Source organism: Raphanus sativus, chromosome 5 (genome assembly GCF_000801105.2).
Source record: "Raphanus sativus cultivar WK10039 chromosome 5, ASM80110v3, whole genome shotgun sequence".
Classification (NCBI taxonomy): domain Eukaryota; kingdom Viridiplantae; phylum Streptophyta; class Magnoliopsida; order Brassicales; family Brassicaceae; genus Raphanus; species Raphanus sativus.
In genome coordinates, this window is record NC_079515.1 from 2,601,145 (window position 1) to 2,620,244 (window position 19,100).

Sequence of the window (19,100 nt, forward strand, 5' to 3'; positions counted from 1 at the left end):
AGTCTTGATTCCGATTTTGACCAAGTTTGGAAAAGTATATAGATGACGACTTTGACCAGTACTATACCCTTTTGAAGATCTAATTTCGCATCACAACGTACAACTACACTCTAAAGCTACGTCGATATAAAGAAACGAAAAAAAAGCACAATAGTATCGACTTAAACCTGTACTGAATCTAGAAACAAAACATTACAGAAGTCTTAAAATGCCTTAAAAAGTTACTACAAACAGGCTCTCATCATTTTCTACTACAAACTCAGTAACTCAAAACTCTACTGAAATAAAACACACAGATAACAAATAGATAGAATCAGGAGCTTCAAAAGCCTGAGTTAGGATTGTCTCCAGCGAGGATGAGAGAGATCTCCAGACCACGACTAAACGCTTGGTTGAACATCATACGGGTCTGGAAGGTCGAGACGAACGGGAACCACGAGCAGAACGCAACGGGAAGGAATATGAGCATTCCCATTCCTGCATCATACAGCCTTGCTAGGGACCGTACTGATTTCCACAGCCCCATTTTCTTAATCACTGGCTTCCAAGCACACGCAATCTACACAACAAAAGAGAGATTGCATTTGTTAAAGTGGACTCAGCAGCTATAGCTCAGCAGTGACTAGAAACTCTCAAGGTGAGAAAGAAGGAAGGAAACTTACAGAAAGGATTGCCCATCCTGTCGGTATAAAGGCCAATATGCTGGCGAATATGTCTGTCACTGATAAGTTCGTGAGCACGACCGCTACAATTATGCCAGCTAGAGCCAACAATAAGGCAACGCCTTGTACAAACCTAAGCACGAGCTGGAAGTTGACAGAGATCTTCTGACTGAAGGTAAAGACCTAAGGTTATTGGGAAAAAAATGAAGATTATCAGAATAAGGTTATGCAATATTATACTCAGAGAACTAAGGTTATTGGGGAAATGAAGCGTGAAGTTGAATAAACCAACCTTAAAAAGAACAATAATCAACGCAAATGCAGCCCACGACCAGCCATACCACTGCAGAAGATTAAGTATCATATTATTAAACAGCTACGTCCACAGCAAAGATACAAAGAAATCATGATAACAAAAGCATAAACGAGTACAGTACATGGTAATTCTTTCAAGGTAAGTTATACTCTAAAAACAAAAATTACAAATGGAAGATAAAGACTAACAAAATTCATAAAAATCCTATATTTTATCTCACCAGCCAGGTCATACTCCACACATTCAAAAACATGATCAAAACCAGATTTAACACATCGTAACCCTTATAATCCTCACAAGAGATTATCAGATGGTATTGAAATGAATGGAATCATTAAAGCAATACGTGAGAGAGGCAGCAAAAGATTTATTATAGCAGAAAACTAGCAAACTGTGATATGCTAAAGTGTAGACTAAGGGAAACACTGTACCGCAGCTGATGTATCATTTCCTTGCAGGTTCAGTTTGTAGACAATACCGTACTGGAAGACCAAGAATCGTAGACTTAAAATAGTCTCCACTATCCTCCCGCTCAAGGTCCGAATGTGAGACTGTACAAAGACAATTATTAGTTGCCAAATAAGTAGAACTATAAGACGGACAAGCAAAAAACATTTTGCTGGGAAATAAAGTACTTACTATTTCTTCTTCCCACCATGCTTCCCAGCTTTCAGCTCCTTTCACACCGATTCCACCTCTGTAAAAGAGCCAATTTGTCCACTCTTTGAAGTCCTCCACGACTCTGAAAGAAGAAGAATAATAATGCTCATTGAAAGAACATGTTGCTCAACAGAACATAAAAGAGACAGCACTACTTACTTTTGCCACTCAAATCCAGCAGGGTTGAACAGGTACGGAGCAAAAAGCCAAGAGACAGCCAAAAACCAACTGCTAACCGTCAGAAGAATGTAGGAAACAGCACCAGCCTCATCGTTTCCATACGCCAGGTAGACAACCAGTAGTAGAATAACTTCCATCCTGACGAAGAACCAAGCATACACCAATGAATTGACCATCCTTTACTATGGCTAAACAGGTATACATAAGAAATATATGCACATAAGAAACAAAGTATGCGGGAGAGGTACGCTTTGATAAAATGACTTCTGGAGTAAAGACGGTAGTTTTCAGAGAATTTGATGTGCTCGACGACAAACCCTCTTCCAGTGGCTTGGTACTGTTGACAAACACTTTTTATCACATTCCAGACAATACAGAGAGAGAGAGAGATTGAAGAGTCGATGATAAGAATATACCCTAGCGCCACCATGGAGAATTGTCCGTCCAAAATAATGGGTTCTTGTGCCAAGAGAAAATGTGAAGAAGATGGTACATAGCTGAAACTGCATCGTTGTGAAACTGACAATGGCCTACAAAGTGAAAGATAGTTAAACAATAACAAAAAAAAGTAACATACAGAAGTAAATAGTTCAGATATCAACAAAAGACTAAATGCGCATATCCAGTAGGATCAGGTTTTAGATAATTCACAAACGAACATTATAATTCAAAACACTAGTACAGAACACAAGAACAAAACCTGTGAATCTGTTACCATAAGGTAACTTATAATCAAATATAAGCACAGTGGATAATCAAGTAAATGAATGAGCTAAATCAGAACACATGTCAGTCTCCAAGGAACGTCTAAACACATGCTTCACTATCAATCATATCAGGAAATGTGGAATAACAGTTATGATACGGCTAAAACGGGGAAACTTAGTACCTGAAGAAAACCCTGTTCCAAAATAAAGCCCAAAATCATTGGCACAGCAGTAAAGACACCAATCTGAAACAGAAACTGAGCATTGAGGGCGGCGCTAAGCGCAGTATCGTCCAGAAGAATAGCTCTTTGTCGAATAGTAGCTCCAACTCCAGAAAGTGCCTAACAAAAATCAAACACATGTAGGGGTCTAATCAGCCATGAAGATAGCATAAGCGTCATAACCAAATCTAGGTAACCACCATGCTTACCAGGTATAATCTCCCATATAAGAAAATATACACAGTAAGCACCGTCAACTGCAAGAGGACATGTAAATGTCAATTCATCAGCATTAGTTCCTGAAAACCAAACTTGGAGAAACTTGGAACTTATCAGTAACAGCTCAGTTATAAGGTACAAAAAATGAAGTGATCCAGGGAGAATGATAATGGAAGACTTTTTTTATAGAGTTAGCAGCTAAATGAGATACCATGACGCTAAGCCTGATTTAATTAAAAGGTTAACATCTGGTTGCAGGTATTTAACTTTGATGAGAGGCAAACAAGATCACTATCACTCATTTGAGGGTCCACATACCATTGTACAGAAATAGAAGCCAACAGTTGTAAAGTAGAATGACATCATTCGGAAGAAATCAAGGAGCTGGCCAAGTCTGTATACATCCCTACTAAGAACCTGTTCACCATTCCCACCGGCAACCTTCCCTTCAAACAGAGCTATTTGATTGAGCCCCACATCTCTCCCTTTGCCCACCTGTATATAAAATTAATACATATATATTGTTTATCATTCTATTAGTAAAAAAGTTAAAACAAATACGGACCTGAATATACTCATGATGAGTAATATTCCCTTGACGTAGAGTTGAGTTAAAACCTGAAGATCATAGCATCAACATTAATAAAGTGTGGAATAAAATTAGACTAAAATGACTCATCATCCAGGTTTTCACAATGAGTTAATCAATTGGCTTTACCAGCAAAAATATCTTCACTAATATTGATGACCCGAGAGGCCTTGCTGATACCACCACGTGTAATATGGAAAACTCTGTCAAAGACATCTGGATGACCATAATGCATGCGAATCCTAGAATACATAAATAACAGAATAAGGGTTTCGTATGAGCTCAAGTTCTGCAAGGAGATTAAACTTATCGGTAGTAACTTACTTCAGGGGTTTCGCCAATACTCGCTGACCAAGAGTTACAAAGCTAGTTTCTTGATTGGACATGAAAGAGGCCAAGGAGGAGACACTGCATATTGTCACAAACAATGATTTCAGATAAAATATATGAAATCCGAACATAGATATACAGATGTCTGGTTCACACCTTCCAGTAAAAACATGTTCCCTAACTCCAAGAATGGTGGGTGGTCGAATTCCATGGTCCCGGGACGAATCGAATTCCTCCAAGAGATTTCTCATCTTCAAGGCTTCTTCAAAGTAATTATCCTAACAAATAACGAAAATAGATGTTAAAATACATAACAGATGCCACAGACTGGATATGCTTTTAGCTCTCACGTAAAGAAAGTAAAGTACGCATGTAATCATTCAGGTACATTCACATATGATGAAATGTCCAACTCCATGCTGTTTTCAAAATACTCTTACCAAGTTTATATATTCAGTTTACTAAATTGAACTTCCAGCGAAGTTTTAACTATAATAAACCCCCAGAAGATCTCGTAAGAAGCCCTTAAAACAAAGAAGAAGCTACATACTGACCTGATTCATATCAATAGTCTGGACTGCATTTCCGCGAGTAAACACAATGGCGTGGTTTTGATTCTCAGGTTTGCCTTCGCCAAGTTTTGGGTTCCCAGGCAACCTTATGGAGTAAATTTCCTGCACAGCCAGAGAAAACTCAAGTGGGAATTCCACATAACAAAATAATAGGACCAAGAAGGGGAAATAAATGCCAATTCCCTTTACAGTGTAATCACAGTTTACCCAAACTTAAAGCAGGTTTAAGTATATTGAGAATAAAGACAGAAGAATACTAACTGGTTTCACAGGTGATCACAGTTTACCTTATCCTTTCCACTGATGTCCGCCTTCACAAGTTTTGAATAATACTCTGTATATGATTTACCCTCTTTCGGAGTATCAACAACATCGATATAAGCGATACGAAGGGCTTCATTTCTGACAATCGAAAGAAAGAGATTAGCTTCTAATACAATATTTATAACAGAAGCCCTAAACCTGAGATTGAGGTGTCTTCTTACCTTTGCATTAGCAATGCAATGTCAGCAGCTTGGGGTTGTTGCTCTTCTTTCTGTTTCCCATATATTTGGCATGTGACGACATATGTGAACTTTAAATCAGCTTGGGCCCTTGCTTCAGGAGATAACTCGAATCCTTCAGAATCCGTTGTGTCATTACCAAAAAGCGTCGACTCTCCGTCTGCGATAAGTTAGATAGCCCTAAGGAAAAGCTTGACCAAAACAAATATATCTACAGAAAGCTCTTATAGCCTCTTACCTCTTCCCGCCTTTCTTTCCAAATAAGACTGAAGCATGAGCGCTTTCCTATAATACATCATCCCGCGAACTGCATATATAATGCCACGTAACACGTAAACAAAAGCACTGAAACTATATGCAAGGGAACAGCGGAAAAAGGTGCAGTGATCTGTTTACTCACCTGTTCTAGCTAACGTCTGTCCACGGTAAGAAGCCCAAAACCGAAGTTCAAGTATGTCTCTCTCATTTCGTAGATCACCTTCTAATGCATTTTCATCTTGTCCTATTCGTGCAAGAAAATTTTTCCACTCATCTGCGACAAATCAGATATCAACGAGAAAATATTAAGGCACCTAATCATTACACAAGTAACTTACTAGTAAGAAACATAAAAAGCTAGGCAATAACTTATTAAGGAATTCACAAAGCCAATATACCTGGATAGATTTTCTGAAGGTAAAACAAGATCGATATCCCATCCTTATTTCTCTTAGTGAGTTCGGCCATGCTGTATAGCACAACCTCAGAATAATATGGAGTGAAGACACTGAAAATAAAGTTCAAAGGAAGATAGTAAGCTTGTGAGGAACTTGTTCTGATAAAATGATGAAAGTATGGAGAAAGAAAGAAATACCTGAAGGATAACATCTTGTCCACCGACTTTGGTTGAGGCACATCCATGAAAAGGGAATTGGTGAAGAATTGCAGCCTGCGTCTTGCCTCGAGATTTCTAGGAACATGCGCAGCAGAATCTTTGATAGTAAACAGAGAGTACAATCTTTTGACTAAAGCTTTCTGCAAAACCATAGAGAATTATCAGATGACAGAATACAATTGAGTTTAACTATAGCCTTAGGTAACAAATATCATCACCATACCAGCTCGGGATCTTTAGGCCATTTCAACTTTGTAAAAAGCCGACCTTCATTCCAGGCTTGAGTTAAGATGCTCCAAGTTTCATACTGACCCCTACACAGCAACATATTTTTGGATGACTATTAAACAAGAAGACTAAGGCACGGATTTTTCACAAAACGCAGTAAATCATCGACTTTGTGTGTACCTCATATTAAAAGTTAATATGTCAAGCCGCATGACATCGTAGAGATCCTGAAGTGCTTTAATAGCCCCCTTCGCATGCTCCGGTGTTTCATTTTCTTTCTGTTCAAGAAAAAAAAAACGAAATAAATAAAACTCCATCTAACTGATAACAGTCATAGGTAAGAAAATCATAATAAGCACTTGCAATGTCAATACCAGAATTCCCAAGAGTGCAGTCACTCTCGTGATAACAAGGGAGAGTTTGTTCAACTGAAAATCATGATGTATCTTCCGCTCCTTTATACTGGTCTGGATGTCTTCGTAAATTCTTTCCACCCTACAAAATTCACAACAATATCAACCTTTTGTCCAGCAAAAATATGTCCAAGAAAATTTAGGACTTAAAAATCCATTACCACATCCTCCCCTCGGCTTCCAGAGTCTCCATCAGGACAAGTTTGAGAGTGTGATAGACTTCCTCAACAGCATACTTCATATAGTCATCCCTCTCGATCCTCTCTATTATCTCCTCTTGCGTATTACTCTCAGCGGCAATCTCTTTGGCCAACAATATCTACAGTAAATTATAAGACAGGAAATTATAAGACAGTAATTCTCACGAAGTAATGACTTCATATGCGGTTTTACGAAAAGCAATGAGGATAACCAGATAGCCACAATAAAACGATGAATTGAAATACAGTACAGATGCACGTAAAGTAACAAACTCACCTTGCTGGAAAGAAGAAAAAGTGGCCACTGAACCAATTGGAGCCTACCAGAATTCTTGGGCATCAGGAGTAAATCCATCTCACTGGAAAATTGTTCCAAACGAGAAAAATGGGTTACAGCAAACCTATAAAAAGCTGAAGCTACGAACAGTAGGCACACAGATTAGTTACCGAAAACCATAAAGCACTTACAAATCAGTGATGTAGTCTTCCTCTCGTAGACATTTTATTATTTGGTTCCAGAATGGAGCAAAGTGTGCTGCATCTGCTTTATTCTTATCCACAACCTTCGCATTGATAATCACATGCAGATATGAGTAACAACGACAGAAGCAAACTAACCATGACATACCATACGTTCATCTAGGAAATTAGTGCTTCATAAAAGTAAAACAGGTCAACAGGTACCTGATGAGAAGGATCAGACGTCCTGCACATGATTTTGAATAATAGAAAGTATTAATAATTTAACAAATATAAGAGGAGACGTGCAGGTAAATTGAACATTTTAGAAGACAGATTGAAAGGAATCTAACCGATTGGTAGGGACATGAAGAGCCCTCATGAAGGCCCCTGGAAACTCCTCAAATTGTTTGTGAATTGCTTCCAGAGATCTTATCTGTGAGAATTGTAAGGAAACGTAAGGACATACCCACTTATAGACAGTGTAGTAACAGATTTATATATCTTAACTTTGACAAATGTAAGCCATAGAAATGTATGTAACCACACTTACCTCCCCCAAACGATCTCTCGCACCGAGCAAGAAACCCAAAAAGGCAGAGACAAGGGTGTAGAATATATGGATGTCTAACAGGTAGATCTGCATTATATGAAAGAGAAAGTTACTATACAATGAAGGAAAACTCTACTGTGAACCCCCCAGTGAGTCAGTGACAACATTCATTCTAGTCAGAACAAACTGCAAGTCTCCACCAAGATTTCTTAAATATTTTTTTAACAAAATCCTCCAAAACTGGAGTGATCTCTAGAAACAACTACGTCTTGATTCACTTATTACTCCCAACAAAACACAGAACATCAAAAGTGCCTACCCTCATGTAAAGACCATTGAACTTACAGCGATCACAGGAGCCCATAAACTGGCAACAGTAAGAGCGTTGTAGTTGTCTGCATCCAGATAAGAAATATTAGAGTATGAGAATCTTACAGAAGAATAATTTATTTGAGATTTTCAGCACAGTTATCAGCACGAAACTAAATAGTAACATCCCAAGAAGGGTCTAGTTCTAGAATTCGACTTTGATTCATATACTGCAAAGAAGCACAGGTTTATGATTCCAGAGAGACCTAACATATTACACCACAATCATTCAAGTAACTAAGCTTACAAAGTACTACCACAATCCAATACTTACTTCTTGACACCAAATCATGCCACGAGTACTGAATGTTATCCTGTTTGATTATCATCCTTGTTGGCCCAACGAGTGGCTTAATCTGCAAATTCATCAGCAAGAGAGTCCAAGTCACACTTGAACTGCCAAACGAAGCATCTTTGCGATATAATCACAATCTTCAGTACAACTATCAACTTATCACAATTAAACTTCCTATCAAAAAAACCAACCTGGAGAAAGTACGCAAAGGAGAACTTTGCAGACAGAACGACAAGCCAAAAGAGCAAGTACCTGCGTCATACAAGAGCATCAGTTAATCAAGTATCTCTCCTGCTTCTCTCAAACAAGTCAGAAACAGAGTTCAAATATTTTCAGTACCAAATATAAGCTAGAACAACTTTTGAAGTCCCAAGAATACAGATAAATAAAATAAGTAACTAAAATGAAGTAACAAAGAAAAGGTTAAGACACTACTTTATAAAATCAGATGTCCTTTCATACATGCCACGGCCAACGTAGTGTCTCTCCTGAAAATACAATCAAGTACGCATCAGAGATTGTAATTAATGATCCAGATATTAAGCATGAAGAACAAAAGAGAAAGATGAAGTATAGGACCTGGCGCATCCACTTAAAGAATCGAATCACAGGCCAGCGATCACATTTATTAGCAATGTTGTGACAAGTTGGGATACGCATCAGGATGCTAAGAAAGAACTGAATACCACCATAGATGGCTATGACAATCACATAAAGCTTGAACATGACTGAATCAGATCTTGAACTATCTTCTTCAAGTGCTTTCCTGCACACACACGAAAAATCACACAAGAGAATGTAAAAACTACCATAAAAAAGAAAATTTGAAAAAGCAATATGAAAAATGACAGTTCAATAAAAGAAGTTTCACATACACGTAGAGGAAGGATATCACGATGGAAGCAAGACTAAACCAAATGAAACGGAGAAAAATGCGAGAAACAGCCAGCCGTCTTGTCGTAGAATAAGCACCATACATCATGATGACATCCAGAACACCTATAACATTAAGCACAAGTATTTTCTTCACCAAATCACAATATTGATAAAAAATAAAGTAAAGAGTAGTATAAGGTTTAAGACTAACTCTCAGAAAATTTCATCACAACGAAAGTCGGACCCAGGCTGAGAATTTCACGCAGAGTCTTCTTGGAGTAGATGTCTGCTTTGTTGAACGCAATTATAGCCAGTGCCTGTAAAGAAGTATGTTAAGAGTGCAGTAACAGGAGAACCTCTATCGACATAATAACATTCATACGACCCATGATAGTGAAAGAATAGGTCACAACCAAACGTCCTAAACAAGGATTTTCTAAGGAACATAGAGAAAAAGTACAACAATAAACGTAATCCTGAGATGGGATTACAAACCTGAAACATCATAGCGAGGAATATCCATAGCCGATGGAAGCTGTGGTAAAGATGCAAAAATGTTCGGTGCTCAACGAATGAAGTCTTTCCTCGATGTTTTGCCCTACCGGTTTGAAGGTCGTACTGCAAGGATAAAAACAGTATATTAACATCAGATACGCCTATGTGGGAGAAGGAAGTCTGTGTTTAACGAAACACACAACCGCTAACATCAACGTCTTTAGATAAATAGAAATTATGAACCTATTTACTAACGAGGAAAGTAAATGAATATAATAGAAAGACCAAACATGCCAACATAACTTCAAGATCAACCTCTAACACATGGTCTAGGAGCAGAACTACAGACGTTTAAGAAATTTCCATCACGGGGTTAACAAATAGCTTCTACCAATGGTATGATCAAATATTTTTTTTCACTTTATGGTCGTCTCACCAAAGAAGCAACAAACTAGTCTCACAAAAGAAGTAACAACAAGTACGAATACAAAATCTCTACTATGAGGGGGCAGTTGCAGACCTTTTTTCTAGGTATAGGTTTCTGGAAAAAAGATGAACTCGTTCGCCATGGCCAACCAAGCTCGAAGGAGTGAAGCGACCTGGAAAATAAAAACCGTCAGCCAACAGAGAGAAAGAAATTAACCCAATCGACAAAGATATTAAAAATTTACCAGAAATACTCATTGAAGTCATCATAGTTTCTCCAAGCTGAATGAGGTGCTCGGCCATTGTCATTGTTAAAAGCTTCCTGTACAGAGCAACATTTCTTAGTGACTATTATGTCAAAACCAACAACACAGTTCTAAAAGGAATATTCATACATGAGAAAGCAGAATCTTCTTTTTACAGGACATTTGAATTGAAAACCAACTACAGACTACAGTACCACTGATTATATCTACAAATATACATGCTATGAAACATCTGTCCACATCTTGAATGAATAAGACAAGATGTAATAACCCCCTCAAGAAACCCCCTCAAGTACACAATAATACATAATTCAATATGTTTATTGACCAAAAAGTGATATAATATTCCAGGTATCCCAACTAAAAATAGTGGTAGATGACTAACCCAATCATCAGCCTACAAAACTAGTGACGGAGCAGATTAGGATAAGTTTTTTAATCTAGCCAATAAGTTTTTTAAGGTAGGTTTCTCTACTAAGAAGCAGTAATGTGGGATCAAAGAAAATACTACAACAGTAATCATGAAGCGAACAGAGAAAGGAAACTCCCTAAAGTCCAGGAGATAAATAATATTTTAGAGAGCATACCGCCGATACAACTCCATACAGTGGAGCAATGACATGATCAAGGAATGACACCCCATCATCAGAGCCACGACTATCGACGGGCATACAGCTCTCAGCAGGGCGAGCAACCTGCTGCCGTAATATCTCATCCATTTCTCTTACCATCTACAGAAAATATTCAGTATGAACAAATAATATCAATGACCATATATTACAGTAAAATTACCAAAGAACCAGTACCAATTCAGAAAGTTAGGCGATTCATATAACAACAGAATCATGGAAGAGACAGTGAGACTCCTGGTAGAAGATGCAAACATGTAGAGAAAAATAAGCGTTAGTATAAAACTTACGTGGTGGAAGATGTAGCACAAACATTCTGGAAGAAACCGTATGTTAGCAGCTTCACCCCAGATCAGGAAATACAAAGAGAGGAAAAGTAGTTTCTTTTCTCCACCGATGGTCTCTAAACTGCATGTTACAAAAATCGAAGTGAGCAAGTAAGAGTGGTGGCAGGAAAGACAAGGAAGAGGGGATAATTTACTTGCTCCACGCAGGTTGAATGCACAGGTAATCACACCACTTAATGTAGTTATCCAGGGACTTCAGAAACACCCTATGCACTGCAGCGTCATCCAGTTTCTGAGAGAGTATAAGAGAAAAATTATTCATGAGATCTAAAATTTCAATTAACTGCTTTCTAAATATAGCGCTAAACAAGCTAAAATCATGTTCACTGCACAATCACTAGCATAAGTTTCTAGAATGAATATTAAGATACTTCACTTTTAAGCTTTGTCAACTAGAAGTCCACCCAAAGAACAATCAATCAGAAGTTTTAGCTATAACAATAATAAGAACAAAGCCAAAATCATGAATACTCTACTTCTAATCCAGAATCTTAGGCGGAATTAATCATATGAAAACCAAATAAGCTTTGGTACTTACAGGTTCTCTTTCTTCAGGAATACTAAGGCGGGACTGCTCATTAGCAAGAAGAAGAACTATATGTTCACGCTGATTGGAGACACTGTCTTTCTGAGGCCATAAGAATTGATATATTAGAAAAACGAAAAACAAAAGATCATCTCAAAAGAAGCTTCTCAGATATACAAACCTGAAACCCAAATATGTAGTGGAGAAAATCAAGCATATCAGCACTCCTTGTCGCGGGAATGGGAAAGTCAGCAGGCAATTTTGGCAGGCCTTGAAAATACTTCAAGGCTGCAACTGCCGCTCGCACCTGCTCAAATTTTATTGTCATCAAGACAAACCGCATACTATTTACGCATGTGGATTGTGGAAAATAGGAATGTATCTCACCTCAGGGAAAGTCGTAGTGGCATTTGTCGTTACAGGAGCATCAAGAGGAAGAATGTTGTAAGCAATTGTGTCCTCACTCATTGCAGCATCAGAATCAATAACATGCTTCAGCTGTTTACACACAAAAATAGATTATTATTAGCTGCATTGTAAAGACCTTTGACAAAAAAAAAATTGAATTTCGAGAAATAGGAGGAAAAGTACACAACCTCTTCAGGGATCTCTTTTGCAACCTGCTCCAACACATTCCCAAGAACTTTAAGGGTGGCAAACACTCTCTTCCTCCTCACTGTTTTTCGCTCCATCCTGGAAACCAATATCAAACCGTACGGACGACAATTAAGATATCTGAGTAAGTTTTAAAAGTCAACAATTTTAAACCAGAATAGAAATTCTACTGTGAATAATAAACGTACTCTTTAGTGAAAACCCCAGACTCACGGAGCTGCTTTTCATCCTCCTTCAACGTGTCAACATTGTTCTTCTCTCTGTAGAGTCTGTAGAAGTCCTGCAGCCGTTTAATATCCTGACTTCTGTCTATGGTCCCAACCTCTCTTTTAGCTAACTTTTGCTGAAACACACCAAGGCAGAACAATGCGTTAGGATTAACAAAACCCATGCGAAAAATCAAACTAACAGAAGAGAAGAGAAAATGGAAGGGAGAACCATACCTTAACAACGGACATCAAACCCGTTTTGAATTGCAAAACACCTCTGCCTTCACTATTAGGGTCAAGATTCTGTGCAAGGGAGTAAGCATGCTCACACACTGCAACAAAAAAACAGTTAACAAATCACAAACATTGGGGAAATAAAAGTAAGAAAGAGCTTACAGATCCTAGCAATGCTGGGGTCTTCATCTTGGAGTTCATCAGCAGCTCTCAGAATAGCATCTATGTCCCTGTTGTTGGCCAGAGATGAAGGAACATATTCCATAAGGCTGCCCTGACCAGGACCACCTCCTCCTGCCCTATCCCTCTGTAACGCAGCATTGACTAGCCGCTCCCACGACGACTCCGCTCGAGACATTTTTTTTCTATCTACAAATAATCAAAACACAAAATCATTAAACCCTATCAGACAGTTTCAGACAAGTGACATAGCCGGACAATGCAATTTCACCGACCGCGAGTAAACGAATCAAACGTTCTTATCCGTGTAACTAGTTTGAAACAACGAAGAAAAGAAAATGGATCTGAGCTTTGTCGAGAATAGAAACAAGTAAAACCAACAAAGGCCTAAGAGGAAATAAAATGAACCAAACAAGTCGAAATCAGACGAGGGAGTTACCGAATCTGGAAACCCTAGATACGGAGTTTGAGCAGAATCGAATCTGTCATGGAAGAATCAGAACGTTTGAATGCTAGCTCGCTCTCTCTTTTCTCAGTTTCTAAGGGATTTTGTGAATTTTTTTTTTTGGTTTACACAACGAAGGAATCGACATTTTTAAATAAGCGTGTTGACAAAAAAAATAAAGAAAAAGGAAAAAGAGGAAAGTCAGTGAGCCGCGTTTGGAAAAGTTTTTCGGATTAAACCGGTTGAATCGCAGATAGACTCTCTCGATCAAAACCGGTTTATACTGATTTCAACTCGACTTGACCCAGACCGGCATTTGATTGGATTGAAATCAATCGAACCTGGCAAGACAGCAAAGTGCTTCGGATTAAACCGGCTAAATCGCAGATAGATATTTTGATAATTCTCGCGGTCAAAACCGGTTTAGTCATGATTCCAACCCGACTTGATCCGACCCGGCACTTGATTGAATTCAGAAAAAATCAATTGAACCGCGCTGGCAAGATCCCATCGGATTAAATCGGGAAATCGCAGGTAGTTTTTAATAGTTCCCTCAGGACCAAACCGGTCAGTTCAATCCTGATTTCAACCTGACCCGGTAGTTGATTGGATGACGAGTTCTCTTGACGTAGGTAGTTTCCTCCTCGTGAAGGAAAAAAAAATCAAAACTTGAGGACGAGTTGTTTCTTTTCAAGAGCTCTTCTTCTTTCTCTGTGATTGATAGATTCTAGGGTTTCTATAAAGACCTTTCTCGCTTTCTGGGTTTGTTTGTTTGATTTAGGGTTTAGGATATAAAAATCTGTACTTTTTTCAATTCCGAGAAGAAGAAGAAAGATGTATGCTGATAGATTGGAGTCTGAGTCTGGAAGCAGGAACACGGTTAAGGATCGAATCAATGGCGGTTCTGTCGATAACTCTACTCGCTCTCGACAAGTGACTGGCAAGAGGTTATAATCTATTTTCCCTCTTTTTACTTTCCTCAAGTGTTGTGTTGTTAGCTGGTACTTGGTGTAGGATCTTGTCCTGTTGTGTGTAGATTAGCTAACATTATCATCTTCCTTGAGCAGCCAAAGCTTATTCTTGCTTAGCTCTTTGAATTGTGTATCTGGTTAGCTTAGGAGGTGAAACGTGCTTGCTTTTGTGTTGAAGGATCGTTTATAATCTTTGAAGTCTTCGCGTGTATCTGCTTCCAGGCAAAGGCAGGACGACAAATGGGAGCATGATCTTTTCAGTAGTGACAAACCTCAACTTTCAAGTATGTCTTTTTCTCTCTCTCTCTCACCAATCCTCGTTAAGTGTGACAATAAGTACTATCTCTGTTTTGGTTTTTTGATTCTTTGTTCGATGATGACTTGCTAAGGTCGCAGAGTTGATTCTAGAGATCTTCGCCTGAAGCTTCAGAAGAGAGATCATGGGTCTCAAAGTGGGCGAGAGGCTGGTTCAGGCGTGCGGGATCTACGTGAAAAGCTCTCTGGGACAATGAATGTGCAACCGAAGAACAGTGACCCGCTGAAATCTAAAGTGGAGACTGTTAGACCAAGCATGAAGAGTGTAGCGACTGAAACTACAGCAGAGGTTACTAGAAAAGCTTCTGGTCAAGCTACCAGGAAGAAATCACAGCAGGCAATAAGCTTTACTTTTCTTCAACCCTATTTTCCCGTCACACTTAATAAAATACCTTGGGAGAAAACTATTCTACTGTTTCTTAGTTTGTTTATCTTTTGGTTCAGGCTGGTGCATCCGTTGATAGCTTTCTGGAATCACTGGGTCTCGAGAAGTATTCCACAGCTTTTAAAGTGGAAGAGGTATGTAATATGTACGTTATGCGTGGTGTGATCTTGTCGCAGACTCATGTTCTCATTCTTTTTTGGTCTTTCTCAGGTTGATATGGATGCTCTCATGCATATGACAGATGATGACCTCAAGGCTATGCTTATACCAATGGTAAGCTTCATGCTAAACTACCACTATGATTTATATCAGTCTGCCCCACAGATTTTAGATGAAGTCATTCTCTGTCCCAGTTTTAGTTGATATGTAACACGAACTGCTACTTATAAGACTACATTCATACTCTCTGTTCAACATCTTTCTTCTCTTTTTCACAAGCTGTATTTTTTGTTTCAGGGCCCGAGGAAGAAGATACTTCTTGCTTTGGGATCCAAACGCTAGTAGTCTTGGCTTCAAGCTCATCTGAACTGTCTCCGAAAGTCGTTACATTAAACTATTGTCGACCTGATTCTTTTTCTCGTATTATTTTTCCTGTATCTGCCTATTTCGAGAGCTTATAGTTTATGGCAGTAGACGTCTGTGAGCTTAAATAGGTTTGCACCGTGTGAAAAGCTTTAAATATGAAAACACAATTCAAAAGCGTAGGGAAACTCAGAAATTTAATCAGTCAAAAATCTATTGCTCTTCTCTGATACAATGCTGTTGCGTAATTTTGAATTTAAACAACCAAAAAAAGCTTACAAGTTACATAGGATCTGCAAAAGTGCAAAGAGTTTAACATTAGTGTTCAGGGTCCTAGGCCGTCTTCTTTCTGGTTAGCCATGTCAAGTACTTTGCCTTCTCTTGTTTGTATCTTTTCCATTCCCGTAGTGCTGCAAGGACTACGTGTCCAGCAACAGGCAGGAAAAACGGCTGTCCAACAAAGTATGAACACATGAGCCTCTGAGAAAACGATGCTAAAAATAATAACGGTGGCAGAGATCATGAAACTAACCGAGTACACAGCAAAGCAATGTTCGTAAGAGAAGTAGCTGACGGACATGATAGATGGATGGAAGAAGGCATTCTCGGCTAGGGACCTTGCTTCTCTTGATGAACCTATGCGCAACTTCTCGTTAGAGTTTACCCTCACTAAGGTCTAGAACAGAGAATGTTTAGTATAGGTTCAAGTGTAACATACTGGCTGAAGAACTGTATCCACCCAGAGAAGCATTGGATTGAGCCAACTTTGCTGCTTTCAGAGAGTATTTCACCTGGTGGTTTGGAGGAAACAATGAAATGTTCAGAACACATTAACAATTTACCAGAAAAGTTCAAGATGAGTAACATACTTGTTCTCCAATCTCATCCTTGATTATCATCCTGGGGAGTGACTGAACCTGCGAGTGGCAAGTAATGAAGCTTAGAAAAACTGAGACGTACGTGCTATAACCAGGGGCATGTGGAGTTAATCATGTACCAGTCTAGAAAGAGAGCCGAGGGTTGTTGCACAAGATTGGAGATTGAAACACGTGTGTTTCCGTGACAAGACATCCAATTCCCTGCAAATGCAAACATCCAGAAAGACAACACTCATCAATATCCATAACTCATGAGCATTCCTTGCTTTAAGTAGAAACATCCAATATTTCATTATATAAGCATCACAGATAGAGAGACACAACCAATACTGAGGTTTATCATATTCTTACCACTCTGTAAAGCCTCTTTCACTAGGTAAAATCTTGTAACTGCCCAATTCAGTGGTATAGATGGCTTCCGACTTAAAACCAAAAAGTTGTCGGAATTGCCCCAAGAAAACTTCAACTATTTGCTCTAGATCCTGTTTCAGAAAATGCAAAAAACAACTTTGATGTTTCAGAGATCTTCTTCAAAGGCTCTCCACATACTCAATACAAGAACTCAACATATCAGATTATTAATCAATACATAATTGATGTACAGCATATTATGAATATGAATTGTGAACCGGACCTGAGGCGAGATCATGTTCCTACTTGGGCTTCCAGAGTCCTTGTCACAATTTCCCGGGTTCCATACAATCACACCGCCCCACATCTATAAAAAAAAAATGAGAAGATTATCTTGTTTTTCACAAAGAAAGGGGTCTACCAACAGGTTAGCAGAAGGAAAGCAAACATGCATGAGTAGCAACTAACCGGAGATATGAAGCCATTCGTTTTAGATATTTCCCCATTTGGCAACTGCAAGTGAAGAGGGCATTCTTTTCCAGATGGAATATATCTGACAATATGAGGAAAGATCATTTGGTTGAGAGACATATGTGGAAACATTCCTGCTCAATTTATCAGGAAACCATAACAAGAAAACATGGTCAGAGAGGAGTAATATACACCACAAATTGCAATATTTTGGACCGTCCACTGGCTCCAGCAGAAGTATCCAAATGCCATTCATTCGAATTCACCTGGCGAAACCAATTAAGATAATAATCTGTTAAACCATCAGTCGTATCCAAATTATTCACGGAGATTTTGAGAAAAAGGTACGTACAAAGAAGGGAAGATCACTAGTCCTAAAGACATAGCTCTGAAGTTTTTCATCCCAAGATGAAAACGAAGACTTTGGTGTATGATACAAAACCTAAAACACACACAAAAACCATAAACACATCAGCATGAGAGAGTAACAAAGATCCCAAAAAGTCTCAGTCTGGTGACGAAAGGTACCTGACTTTCAACACTTATATTAGCTATAGGTGCTAAAGCCTTAGTCACCGGAGCTAACAGTGCCTCGTCTATCCTCTGAAAGTCCCTATCAAACGTAGCACACAGACAACAAGTCATTGGTAAGTAAATGTTACAGTGGCAGTGCAAACTCATAGTGATCATACCAATCATAGATCCAATCACGTGGATTGGAATTTAACAGGCTAAAAGAAAGAAGAAGCCTCCCATCTGATCCCACAGGCATAAACTCCCCACGAATAGAGTCTTCATCCTCTCTTCCACCATTCATAAACACCTTCACGAAAACCTCAGAAACTCTAGCCACCACCACGTCTCCAAACCTCTCCTCCAACCCACTCCCCACAATCCACGCGTGCCTTCTATTCCCCACCACAGCCTTCACCACACCATCCCCCTTCTCTTTATTCACCACAACAACACTATACACCTTCCCACCATCCCCAGAACAGCCACTGAACACATCATCCAACGACTCATCCACCGTGTCATCCTCCAAGACATCTCTTTTGATCACTCCGCATCGGTAAGAGCACGTGGAAGCAGGAAGGGACTCAGAGCAGTGCTCATCCGGGCTTTGAACGGTGACGGAGAGGGACACGTTGCAAGAACCGCACTGTGAACTTCCACGTGTCAGCTTATCGATACCGTCTTGTATCTCGGATCGCAACCGATCCGGGTCGCTCGATCGGAACCCCACGAACACGGCGTGGAAAGTGCACGGGAAGCGCAAAGGCGTGGACTTTACTTGGTCGGAGAGTGAGTCGATGTCGTGGAAAGGTAATTGGGATCGGTAGATTTCGACTGACTTCCATAGAAACGGGAGGCCTGAGAGGAAGGAGAAGAGTACGGTGGTGGTGATGAGGAGGCGCTTTAGTCCGGGTTTTGAAGAACGCATGGTGGTCTTCGGATCGAGCTCCGGCGTGTTTCCGGGAGTGGATGTGGTCGGATTCAGATGATCGGAGGTTTCTTCCATCGGCTTCGTGAGAGTTGAACTTGAAGATGCCCGCAACACTTCGGCTCTACTATTGGGTTGTTTTATCATTTCGTGAACGCTGCAGCT

The 19,100-nt window shown here is 39.3% G+C and overlaps 3 protein-coding genes across 3 annotated transcripts; 1 reads left to right on the forward strand and 2 right to left on the reverse strand.

The window, feature by feature from the left end:
- Positions 1-143: 143 nt before the first annotated feature.
- Positions 144-13,745, reverse strand: LOC108861932 (callose synthase 9). The gene is made up of 52 exons (XM_018635921.2): positions 13,593-13,745; positions 13,136-13,342; positions 12,974-13,071; positions 12,719-12,873; positions 12,512-12,608; positions 12,303-12,413; positions 12,097-12,222; positions 11,928-12,017; positions 11,524-11,621; positions 11,333-11,450; positions 11,001-11,144; positions 10,393-10,469; positions 10,242-10,320; positions 9,722-9,844; positions 9,438-9,543; positions 9,226-9,349; positions 8,930-9,116; positions 8,786-8,838; positions 8,542-8,602; positions 8,330-8,411; positions 8,032-8,081; positions 7,687-7,773; positions 7,487-7,569; positions 7,359-7,380; positions 7,143-7,237; positions 6,952-7,033; positions 6,636-6,793; positions 6,436-6,556; positions 6,242-6,339; positions 6,057-6,147; positions 5,813-5,973; positions 5,616-5,725; positions 5,360-5,491; positions 5,198-5,266; positions 4,942-5,119; positions 4,744-4,858; positions 4,439-4,558; positions 4,041-4,162; positions 3,879-3,962; positions 3,684-3,796; positions 3,531-3,583; positions 3,284-3,460; positions 2,956-3,003; positions 2,708-2,866; positions 2,235-2,348; positions 2,067-2,155; positions 1,798-1,956; positions 1,618-1,720; positions 1,410-1,529; positions 955-1,005; positions 663-845; positions 144-559 (listed from the first exon to the last, which is right to left on the reverse strand). Exons 2-52 carry the CDS (start codon positions 13,329-13,331, stop codon positions 323-325), a joined length of 5,709 nt encoding a protein of 1,902 aa, XP_018491423.2. The 5' UTR covers positions 13,332-13,342; positions 13,593-13,745; the 3' UTR covers positions 144-322.
- Positions 13,746-14,200: 455 nt separating this feature from the next.
- LOC108863038 (uncharacterized) lies at positions 14,201-15,973 on the forward strand. Its single transcript, XM_018637328.2, has 6 exons — positions 14,201-14,545; positions 14,792-14,853; positions 14,959-15,221; positions 15,329-15,403; positions 15,480-15,542; positions 15,726-15,973. Exons 1-6 carry the CDS (start codon positions 14,433-14,435, stop codon positions 15,768-15,770), a joined length of 621 nt encoding a protein of 206 aa, XP_018492830.1. The 5' UTR covers positions 14,201-14,432; the 3' UTR covers positions 15,771-15,973.
- LOC108863037 (uncharacterized) lies at positions 15,968-19,068 on the reverse strand. The gene is made up of 12 exons (XM_018637327.2): positions 18,184-19,068; positions 18,020-18,104; positions 17,844-17,933; positions 17,684-17,757; positions 17,489-17,573; positions 17,304-17,387; positions 17,021-17,151; positions 16,789-16,870; positions 16,661-16,708; positions 16,510-16,582; positions 16,324-16,427; positions 15,968-16,241 (listed from the first exon to the last, which is right to left on the reverse strand). Exons 1-12 carry the CDS (start codon positions 19,011-19,013, stop codon positions 16,125-16,127), a joined length of 1,803 nt encoding a protein of 600 aa, XP_018492829.2. The 5' UTR covers positions 19,014-19,068; the 3' UTR covers positions 15,968-16,124.
- Between the last annotated feature and the right edge of the window lie 32 nt (positions 19,069-19,100).

Coding starts and splice junctions, on each gene's coding strand:
- LOC108863038 (XM_018637328.2), top strand. CDS start 14,433: ATGTATGCTGATAGATTGGAGTCTGAGTCTGGAAGCAGGAACACGGTT. Junction 14,546..14,791: donor CGACAAGTGACTGGCAAGAG/GTTATAATCTAT, acceptor ATCTGCTTCCAG/GCAAAGGCAGGACGACAAAT. Junction 15,543..15,725: donor AGGCTATGCTTATACCAATG/GTAAGCTTCATG, acceptor TTTTTGTTTCAG/GGCCCGAGGAAGAAGATACT.
- LOC108861932 (XM_018635921.2), bottom strand. CDS start 13,331: ATGTCTCGAGCGGAGTCGTCGTGGGAGCGGCTAGTCAATGCTGCGTTA. Junction 12,223..12,302: donor CCACTACGACTTTCCCTGAG/GTGAGATACATT, acceptor AAATTTGAGCAG/GTGCGAGCGGCAGTTGCAGC. Junction 3,584..3,683: donor TAGTGAAGATATTTTTGCTG/GTAAAGCCAATT, acceptor TATGATCTTCAG/GTTTTAACTCAACTCTACGT.
- LOC108863037 (XM_018637327.2), bottom strand. CDS start 19,013: ATGGAAGAAACCTCCGATCATCTGAATCCGACCACATCCACTCCCGGA. Junction 17,934..18,019: donor ATATAAGTGTTGAAAGTCAG/GTACCTTTCGTC, acceptor TGTGTGTTTTAG/GTTTTGTATCATACACCAAA. Junction 16,709..16,788: donor TCGGCTCTCTTTCTAGACTG/GTACATGATTAA, acceptor TGCCACTCGCAG/GTTCAGTCACTCCCCAGGAT.